Source organism: Platichthys flesus, chromosome 2 (assembly GCF_949316205.1).
Source record: "Platichthys flesus chromosome 2, fPlaFle2.1, whole genome shotgun sequence".
In the NCBI taxonomy this organism is placed as follows: domain Eukaryota; kingdom Metazoa; phylum Chordata; class Actinopteri; order Pleuronectiformes; family Pleuronectidae; genus Platichthys; species Platichthys flesus.
The window spans coordinates 19,367,203-19,377,757 of NC_084946.1; the positions used below are offsets into that span (position 1 = coordinate 19,367,203).

The 10,555-nt window shown below is 41.6% G+C and overlaps 1 protein-coding gene across 3 annotated transcripts in view; it reads left to right on the forward strand.

Annotated features, from left to right (window-relative positions):
* Nucleotides 1–8,235, forward strand: part of kcnab2a (potassium voltage-gated channel subfamily A regulatory beta subunit 2a) — a 68,855-nt gene extending 60,620 nt beyond the window's left edge. For all 3 annotated transcript variants that reach the window (XM_062404753.1, XM_062404761.1, XM_062404745.1), the window contains 8 exons: nucleotides 195–238; nucleotides 439–525; nucleotides 1,973–2,058; nucleotides 2,483–2,603; nucleotides 3,025–3,119; nucleotides 4,074–4,194; nucleotides 6,382–6,470; nucleotides 7,389–8,235. In XM_062404753.1, coding sequence (XP_062260737.1) covers nucleotides 195–238; nucleotides 439–525; nucleotides 1,973–2,058; nucleotides 2,483–2,603; nucleotides 3,025–3,119; nucleotides 4,074–4,194; nucleotides 6,382–6,470; nucleotides 7,389–7,478 — 733 coding nt within the window. In that variant the 3' untranslated portion in view covers nucleotides 7,479–8,235. The remainder of the gene's footprint in view (nucleotides 1–194; nucleotides 239–438; nucleotides 526–1,972; nucleotides 2,059–2,482; nucleotides 2,604–3,024; nucleotides 3,120–4,073; nucleotides 4,195–6,381; nucleotides 6,471–7,388) is intronic.
* The last annotated feature ends 2,320 nt before the right edge of the window (nucleotides 8,236–10,555 follow it).

Sequence of the window (10,555 nt, forward strand, 5' to 3'; positions counted from 1 at the left end):
GTTTGATGTTCTTGGTAATGACATCGTGTGTCATCCAAACTTATCTGTTGTCAGGTACGTTCAATAAGCCTGAAACATTTATTAGATCATATTTGACGAAGGATACGCGATATGTATTATTCTGGAGAGGCGGGCAGTTTAGTATTTCAAATAACTGTTAACAAACCAAGATCTATTGTCTTTGTTTTTTCAAGAGCTGAGACTGAAAGAGGTTTATCCCGAAAACACATTATAGAAGGTAAAAATCCATACTGCAAATTACTGGATTAAATGTTGATGCTGCATACAAAAAATGCTCATTTGAGTGGAGACGAAAATGTTTTTGTACAATATCCCTGTGAAAATCAATTCTTTGAGGACCCTACACACAAAGTTTTTGACTGTCTATAATGTAGTTTCATTCAACTGCTGTTTACTAACATTGGTGCTCATTTCCAGGTTTAAAAGCCTCTCTAGAAAGACTGCAGTTAGACTATGTGGACGTGGTGTTTGCAAATAGACCGGACCCTAATACACCCATGGAAGGTAACTGATTCCTCTTCCTCTACTATCATTCATCACTTTTGAGTTACCACCTGTCTTTTCCTTTCCTCTCACACACTCTCAACCATGTCTTCCTTCTGTTTTGTCATATGGCACATAATAAACGCACCTCTTTTCTGTCTCTATGACTACTGCAACGTCTAACTAAAATATCTATATTTAAACGCTGTGTGTGTGTTGCCCTAGCGCTTCCACCTCCACAGTTTGAATTAGGATAGATACTGAGGCTGGAGACCTTTAAATGGCAGCGTGCTCACTGTGTGTGGGCTCAACTGGTCACACGGTATCCATCTGTTCCAGTGTCGGAGTTCCTCCCTGGGTTAGAGTAAGGTCACAGGTCGTCTTCCTGCCTTCAGTTTGATGCCTTATCGACTCTGGCTGTTGCACAATATATTTCAGTGTCTTGTTAGTCACAAGTAGCAGGTGTTGTTTCGTCTCAATGTCGAGAGAGTCTTTTGGCCAGTTGGCTTTTTAAATATTGTTCCCATGGACAGCCCTGAGTCTATGTTTTCAAATACACAGTGGTAAAACTATCCGGTAAATTTGATGCGGACAATCCCTTAAGGGCAGTGTACAGGGTGAAAATGAGGTGAAGTGCTGTTTACAGAGAAAACCTCTAAAGCCAAGCACCCGCTAGATAGAAAGGTTAGTCTAGTCTGAGTGTTCAGAAACTGCACACCAACAAGGGGGAGTTGTGTGGATGGAGAATTAAGAGAAATTATAATATAAAATAATCAGATGGAGACGCTGATACACCCATTTTATTGCACTACTGTGCTCCTGATCTTACCTGGGATACCCTGATCATTATCTGACGAGATAACCCATTGTTACAAAAGAAGCGGACATTGCATTGCACTAATGTGAAATTTCATAGCCCGCTATAAAATGTAAAATGAGATTCCTATCTGATTTGAATAAAATGTAGTGAAGTGTTGACAGAAGCAAACATGAGATTAATCTTCACTCACGTTAATGAAAAAACTGATCCTTGACCTGCCATGGATGAGTACTTAAATCAAAAAGTACTTTAAATACACAAGCTGCAGTCCAATTTGTGAACCTAAGTCTGTAATCAGTTTATTTTAGTGGCCTCTTTTTTATTTTTGCATGTGTTAGATAAAGAAAATTGGATTTTTTTTGTAGATTTTCACAATGATGTCGTTCATGTGCACCCTGTTGTGAATTGATTGTCACTCGTGTCGATTCACATAATCAGCTTCTTGACCTCTCTGCTCATTGGCCCGGTCCATTTAGATTACAAATGATCACAAGATCTTTTATGGGAATAGAGAACAGGCTCTCATTGTTTGTTCTATCTGAGATATACAAATAATTTTTAACTTATAATAATACGCTTCTATAAACATAACAGGGTGATATCAGCAGTAAATTTGTTTTTTAACATTTTGTTTATTGTTATTTACAGAAACAGTTCGAGCAATGACCCATGTGATAAATCAGGGCATGGCCATGTACTGGGGAACATCCCGCTGGAGTCCAATGGAAATAATGGTGAGTCCCTTTTACACACTGGACAAAAAAAACTTACAAACACCCACAACATCTGGCTTTTGTGTCCAGGGGCTCTGCAGTATTTATTGGCTCCAGCGGCGATGTAAACATGAGACTGTGACAACGTTCACACACACACACACACACACACACACACAATGTAAACACACCTTTTACTTGCTCACCGTAGTGCTGATAAAGCACAAACAATGCAGCCACACCAAATATTGCGTGTTAAAGTTTGTGTATACACAAGATAACATTTTAGAAAATATCACTTTTTCTATCACATAAATCGAATAATAATTCTTACATGTTTGTGTTTAATGCTGAACTATGTACACTGGGGTTTTGGGCACTGTCCAATATATAAACGACTGTCCTGAATGTGGCCTGTCCTTGTTTCTTGCATGTTTTCCTGTAGGAAGCATACTCTGTGGCGCGACAGTTCAACCAGATTCCTCCCATTTGTGAGCAGGCTGAGTACCACATGTTTCAGAGAGAGAAGGTGGAGGTGCAGCTACCTGAACTCTTTCATAAAATAGGTGAGCTGGCATGGATTTCTAGCTATTAGTCAAGGTCATCGATTAGACAGTACTCTGACCTCTTTTCATTACAGTATGAGTTCCCATTTAACTTTATATCCACTGTGATTTCTCAGTGGCCATCTACAACTACAACCCATGATCTGTTAGAGACTTTATCTTGGATCAAGTCTTGCATAAATTGTCCAATATTGACGAGTCCTTTGTGACGTTGCAGATTGTCTTCAGGCGACTGCTCTAGTCTATCTACCAGGTTAACAAAACAGGCCCAAATAAAAAAACAGTTAGAGAGGAGGAATGAGACAAAGTTGAGTTAGACACACACAGTAGAAATGTAGCCTTTCTAATATCTTTTTTCTCCTTTGAGAAAGTAAATGGATGTTTTATAGTGATTTTGATGAGGACATGTTTGTTCTCTCAGGTGTGGGGGCCATGACATGGTCCCCACTGGCCTGTGGGATCATCTCAGGGAAATACGACGGCAGGGTGCCTCCCTACTCTCGGGCCTCCCTGAAGGTAAGTCATTTTTTTTGTTGGGTTTTTATCCCACTTTGATCCTCTGTGCTTGTGTCACTGTTGTGGTTTCCCCCACTGCTTTGCTTGTTGTTTGTTTGTTTACCGTGTGTTTGTGTCTTTCAGGTTCTGTAACTCTGTGTACACCATGTATCTGTGTGTTGTCATGCACTGTGTACCTCTTCACAAGCAGCGCTGTTTGCCAGCGGGTTTCAGCTTAACGCACATGAGCACACACACAAAACATGCACACAACACTGAGGAATGTTTGTCTATTTTGACACTGCCAGCGCTACACTGAAACTTAATTCAATTGGCAGATGAACCATAAGACAGAAAACAAAACATCCATGTTAACCAAATATTCATGTTGAAGACAAGCACTATTCATGATGTCATTCACTCCTCGACTAAGAGCACAGAAGTAACTCAACTCTACGAGACACAGGAGCTAACACCTGACTAACTGCAGTGATGTGTTCCTGTGGTGGTGGAGCATGTTCTGTTTGTGTGGCTTGTTTGTCACTGACTGTGGATGAGACCTCTCCTGTTTCCTGAAACTAGCTCTTCTGTGTTTGGTGTTGTGCCGTATCTTTGACGACTTGTGTGGAATGAGCTGTTTCCTGTGGATGTTTGTGGTGTTTTGGCTCTCAATGGTTATGCTGTGTTCTGAATAGCATTGTGGTACAGTCTAATTTCTGACCCTTGATCCCATGCTGCTCTGACATTATGATATAATGATATCTGTAAATACAGAATTGTTCTTGTGTTTGTAACTCTGTAACTATAACGAACTGAATAATTATAGTTTCAGTGAGCGTAGCTGGAGGTATGTAGGCGTAGGCAGCAGGAGACAGAGTCACGTGTTTAAAAACAGGCCCTGGTGACACAGGAGCTGCGGTGCGGCCGTGTGAGCAGGGCTGTGTTTTTGAGCAGGTGTGCTGTGTTTTCAAACAGGGCTACCAGTGGTTGAAGGACAAGATCCTGAGCGAGGAGGGCCGGCGTCAGCAGGCGAAGTTGAAAGAGCTGCAGGCAATCGCGGAGCGGCTGGGCTGCACTCTGCCCCAACTCGCCATCGGTACGCAGATACACTCTGCTGCTCTCTCTCTTTCTGTCTGTCTGTCCGTCCCTCTGCCTCGGACGGACCGGGGTCAGCACAGCTCGCTGCTGCCTGGTTTGACTGTGGGTGTGTTGTGTTGTCCTGTGTGTGTGTGTGTGTTTGTGTAGTTTTTTATTATAATTGAATTATGCAAAAAGGGGAAAGGAAACAACTAATTTTGATTAAGACAATAAAAGGGAAAATGGTGCATGTAAAAGGGACTCATTGCTTCTTAGAAACCAATAAGAAATGCAACAACATTAATAGGATACAGTGTCCTCAAGCACAGTCCTGAGAACACATTAAGACATCTAAACATCAATGTAGGTAATGTAAATATGTTTACATTATGTGTTTGGATATGCAGGTCCGTGGTTGCCCCCGGCGTTAACGTCCATTTAACAATTTCTGGTGTCAGCATAAAAAGAGCAGTCCTGGACATAAATCCAGTGAGTGACCCATATTGATTCCCTGCCAGTCCGGCGGGCGGGGGGGGGGGGGGGGGGGATATGCAAACCCCTCAAGACGCACACTCCTGTGAGAGCTATTAAAGCGTCAGACTTGAAGGAGGCGGCGAGTAAATCTGTGACTTCGCTTCGTATCAGCGCAGATCACTGCAGATTCTCTCCCCTCGCAGTAATGCAGTGTCATAGATTAAGTTTCACGGCCCGTTAGTGGACACCCTCATCTCTCCCAATTACCATAAATCCTTCTGGCGCTGCTGAAGGCAACGCAAAAGATTTATGTCTGCCATGAAGTCCTCCCCACTATAGCTTGGCACTACACCATTGAACCATCCTCCGCCAAGGCCAAACAATCTCTCACATCTGTCTTCCTCTTAAAATGGAAAAATAAAAGGAAAAAAGGTCATCTGCAATAAACTGTACAGACATATCTATATAACTTCAACATCCATAAGAAATTGACAATAGGGAATGATAAAAACAAATTCCTGGATCTGATGCTTTAAGCAAATCTGCACCAAATGTAATGGCTTCATTCGTTGCCCATGTCCCATCCCTCCACCATGTTTAGTTCAAATCAGTTCAGACAAAGGTAAAAAGCATAACCTTCTTGTTGGAGGTTTTGAAAAGTATAAAACAACGACCGAATCCTCCTACTGCTGCTGGATAAGTGGTACATTGAGGAATCAGTCTGTGAATGTGATGTGAGTATCTCTCTGTCCTGAGGGAAGCTCTTCTCCTCTGTCTATCTGACAAAACACACTGTTTTCATTCTGCTGGTGGATTTGAGTCGTAATCTCACTGTTTTTACAGCATTAAAATTCTGTCCCTTTATACCATAATCTGTTTAATCTGTAGTCTCTTCAATCCCGACATAATCCAGTTGTTGCATAATACGTTTTAAAATTATAATAGAATACCAAACAGAAATAGGGTTTGGGGGCGTTTTGTATTTCGTTAAAGAAATCACAAAAATAAAGACAAAATTCAGATTTGGAAGATAAGATCCAACTCAAACCGTCTTGGTTTTAAAGATGCTTCAAGTTTTCCTTTTTTTTTTGCATTTCTACATTTGCAAGGGAAAGATTATACTTTTCATTTCACAGCTTGTTGCTTTTCATACAAACATTTAACAGATAAACGCTATATATTGATGAAATTAAGAACAACTATGATAAAATGCTGCCTGTTGATTATTTCTATTGTTGGACAAAGCAAATAATTTCAAAATGACTCCTTGGCCTTTGGAGATCTGAGCTGAAATTGTGAAATTTTATAGACATAACAAATTATCTAAATTATATTTGATCACTCAATATTGATAATTGTTAGTTACAGCCTTAGTCAATACACTTTCTACTTAACAATGAGTCCTTTTACTAATGATATTTTAACTACATTTTCCTTGTAGCTTTACTTGATGAGTATTTATCATGTGGTATTTTTACTGAAGTCAACACGTGAATGTGTCTTCTACACTGGGAGGATTTTAGTATTCAGGTTTGTGGCAAGAGATAATATTGTACAGAGGTGTTGCAGTAGCCTTTCATGATATATCCGGACTTTGTAGGACAAATTAATCTGCCTTGAGTTTGTGATGTGTGCAGATGTTGTGTTGTGTGGTGTGTTTGAGCCGGGGTGTTGTGATAGTGTGTCTGTAGCCATGGTGGGGCTGTCATTGCTGTTTACTGGTTTCCTGCAGCGTGGTGCCTACGGAACGAGGGGGTGAGCTCAGTCCTGCTAGGAGCGTCCAACACCGACCAGCTGATGGAGAACATAGGAGCGATACAGGTGAGGCTATGAAATGAGTGTGTGTGTGTGTCTGTGGGTGATTTGTGTGCGTAAGTGTGTGTGCTTCTGCCGAGCAAATCAGCGGCTTTATTAGGGAAAATGTGACCTGACCTGTTTCATCAGGTCCGTATTTGTGCCTTCAGCCCAGAGCAGCAGCCTCCTCCTCTCCTGGGTGCAGCTGAGCCTCTGGGGCGGTTTGCCGCTGCACACTTGGATGCTTTACTGTACCGAGCTAATAAGGTCAGGGGAGTATCAGTTGCCAGGAGGGTGGAGGCAAGCTGAAGGCCAATACTTCCTCTTCTGATAAGATGCACTGTCTTAATAGGGTTTTCAGACTGGTGGGGGTTTACCTCCTCTGCTCATACATTATGTCTGGCCTGAAGTAAAGAACTGCCCTACAGTCCTCTCTCTGTGTGTGTGTGTGTGTGTGTGCGCGCATTAGTAGTGTGTGTGTGCGCATTAGTAATGTGTGCACACTATATGTCTCTTTCTCTCTCTCCCTCAGCACATTTGATATTTCGTTTTGAAATGCTATGCTCACATTTCCCCAGGGCTCTGTACTTTTTCCTTTTACTGAGAATTTTTCATCACAGACCCTGAAATAGAAACAGTCCTTCATCTGAAAAGAAAGTCCACATAATATTTCCTTTCACCTCTGCAGTATTTGTTTCATATATGTACGAAAGAGAACATTTTAAAATAAAGGACCTTTAATATTTTTAATTTGGGAATAATCTACTTTTAATTTCATCATAGAAAAATAATCTATTTTTCTCTTTAAACTCTAAAGAAAATGTCATAATTCTCACATAGGACATTAATTTACACGATCAGTTGACATTTTGTTTCACTTAATATCTTTACATGAAACCTGTTAGAGCAGAAGATGATCGTGTTTCTCTCTCTCTCCCGACGCAGGTTCTTCCAAAGTTGTCATCCTCCATCACACATGAGGTGGACAGCATCCTGGGGAACAAGCCGTTCAGTAAAAAGGACTACCGCTCCTAACAGGAAGCACAGCCCCGCCCGGCAGGGCTGCACCCGGGCTGCAGCAGCGCCCCACCTTTGCCTGATCCTCTGTTTGCTTGAGCTTTTACTAAGTGAGACCCTGGCGCATGAGTCTGGCCACACCAAGGCCACGCAGGGCACCTCACTTAGAAGGATAAGATAAGAAAAAAGGGGAAAAAATACAGTCACCTCCACAGGAAATGAAAGGACAAAGAAAGACAAGTGGATGAGGGATATGCGCTCATACCTAAATCAGTTATACATTCAATTCAGCAGAACGTATTTTAAAACCATAGAGAAAAATTACTTTTCAAAAAAAATAAGCACACGCTTGCTTGGCAGCCAGAATCATTTTTTGTTTGTTTGTTTTTTCCAAAGATGATTGCAACTTAAAGGAAGATGAAGTTCATACTGTATGGATATACAAGAACTCCTCTGTTGCACATGTACAATTTGTTCCTGGGACATTCTATTGACAAACCGTGTCCATCAAGGTTTCTCTGAAAGAAGAGCTGTGTGTTTGTGTTGTTGTTGTCGACATGATCAGTATTGGAGCCTGTCTGTGGGCTTTAACAATCAGCACTTTAGTATTGTCAGTATAGGTGCTGGAGGGGAGTTAAAGGAGGAGAGAGGATGGGTGTTACAGTAGTTTTATCACACCACCATTGCACTATAAGATTTTGCATCACCTCCTGATAGTTCCCTCTCCTCATCCCCCCTCTGTGTTTTCACTGGCAGTGCATTTGTCCAGCCTGATGCTCTGACACTCCCGCTGTCGAGGAGCCGTGGTGAAGCCCTGCGTCCGACAGGGGCCAATTGGAGGACGAGGGGTTAACAACTGCACTCTGACCGAGAGGCTCCTCCTCCGTCCTGACCAGTGAGCTGTTTATGATAAGGAGTCAGGAGCGAGGCTGCTGTGTGATGGCGACTGCCACTGAAAAGATTAGCTATTTATTCACCCCGAACAGTAGGAGCTGCAGTCATCATGAATCAAATGTAGTGCCCTGCTTCACTGTGTTACCCAACCTCTGCTCTGCTTTGTCCAGGCCGAGCTTTTGCTGTACAGGAAGTGGTCTGATCAGTGCCGGCTCCACATCTCATGGAAACATTTCCTTGGTCAAATTCTGCTCAAATATTTTTGCCTTTTTTTTACAGTTGCATCAGACTGTGCTGTGGGCTTCGGTGTAGACGGGCAGCTTGACCAACTGGTCCCATGTCCCCAGTATTTAGGGCAACGCTGACCTTTAGAAGTGGCGTTAGTTTTCCAGGGCACGGTCGTGTCTCCAGTTGATCAGCGAGTGACAGCAGCTCCGAGAACAGGGCAGATGGTTTGTTGATGCCGTGTCTGTGCACATGTTCCGGGAGGTTGTATTTACTCGTCTGTCTTTCCTTCCTTTGTGGACACTGGGCAGGACCAGGGACATGTTAGCGTGGCCTCAGCCAAAGATCTTCTTCATTTCTCTTTGAGTGTTTCACTCTCACTTCCTGAAAGATTATAGAACTCATCTTGACGCATGTGCTGTCCAGTTCGTTATCTATCTATCGTATGGACTTAACTCCATGTATATCTTTACTTGACCATGCTGTTATACTAGTTAAACAGGTCCTTCATATACAGAATGCATAGTACCGCTCAAGGCTTTAGGATAGTAAGGTATGTTTCAAGGGACGTACGACTTGAGACGTGTTAGACGTATAACTGCAGAATTGGATGCCCCCCTGTATCATTCTTTCTTCTCCGGGTGCTCTCTTACTGTGATTAAAGCACAGGTGGATAGCATGTGAAACTTCCTCAAAGCATGGACTCTCTTCACCTCGTCTACAACAACCTGCGGGACCAGCCAGGTGAAGCTCCGCCCCTCACTAACAAGTGTAGATAACCAATCTTTACTCACAGCTGAAACTATTGATCCTTAGCTGGAAAATACAGACGAAGAAAACTGTCGTTAGCGCGAATGATATGAGTGAGAGGAAGATGTTTCTCAGTTTAAGTGGAGGGAAGGATCAAAGTGTGGGTGATGATTTACAGCCTCTGGTTTTTAACAAGAGCAAAGTGACTTCATGTCTCTACTGTTGATCGTGTGTGTGTGTGAGAGTGTGTGTGTGGGTGTAGAGGGGGGGGGGGTTCAACTCCACGAATCCCTTCCTACAGCCTGTTGTATAAGTTAATCCCTGTATAGGTTTGACGTGTCTCGTATGTCGGAGTCTGTTCAACTGGTGTGAGCCGATGCTGTTTTCTCTAAAGAGGAACAAAAAAAAAAAAGAACATTTAGTTCATTAGTCTGTGAAATTCCTGTGTCTTAATATTATCATCTGCAGGGAGACGAGGGGAAGATGGAGACTTTAGGGCAACGTTCCATATTAAATGAACTATGCTTATTGAAAGTGAAAGATTGAAACTATATTAATCAAATGCTTATTTGATTAATATAGTTTCAATCTTCTTATTACATGTCAAAAAAAAAATGACATGTAATAAGAAGATTGAAACTACGATCTTGTCTGCCTAATACACATGAAGATACAGCATGATGCTGATGATAAGGCTAAAGAAATGGTTCTGTCCAAACCGAACCAAACTGTTTGTGTTACAAGCACCTAGTGTGTCATGTGAGAAATTATTTTTACAATAATTCTTTGATAATTATGAAATAATATGATGTATTCTTTGCCCAAAGTAGGGCACTTCAATCAAACTGCACTAAATTTCACACATTCATAGAAATGTTTTCCCTTATTATACCTGATGTATTTGATAAGAATCAATGAATTATTTCCTGGAAAAACTTTAAAAAAAAAAAAATGCTGAAGAATCTCGTAATAAAAAACACAATGTGAATGTGTACTCTTGCTTCCAAACAAACAAATGAACAGGTAATTATTTCAGTTCTGGCCATTTCCCCATCATAGCTGCAAGGAGAACAAATTCTGTACAGATTAAAACAAAGATGTAACTTTTTAATTCATTTAGTTTCCTTTGAACAGAACAGCAAGCTTTATTCTTTCTTATCTGGTAGCTAAGTGTTGGTTCATATCGATCAGGCAGAAAACAACGTTATCAATCTTCTCCCTTGAGT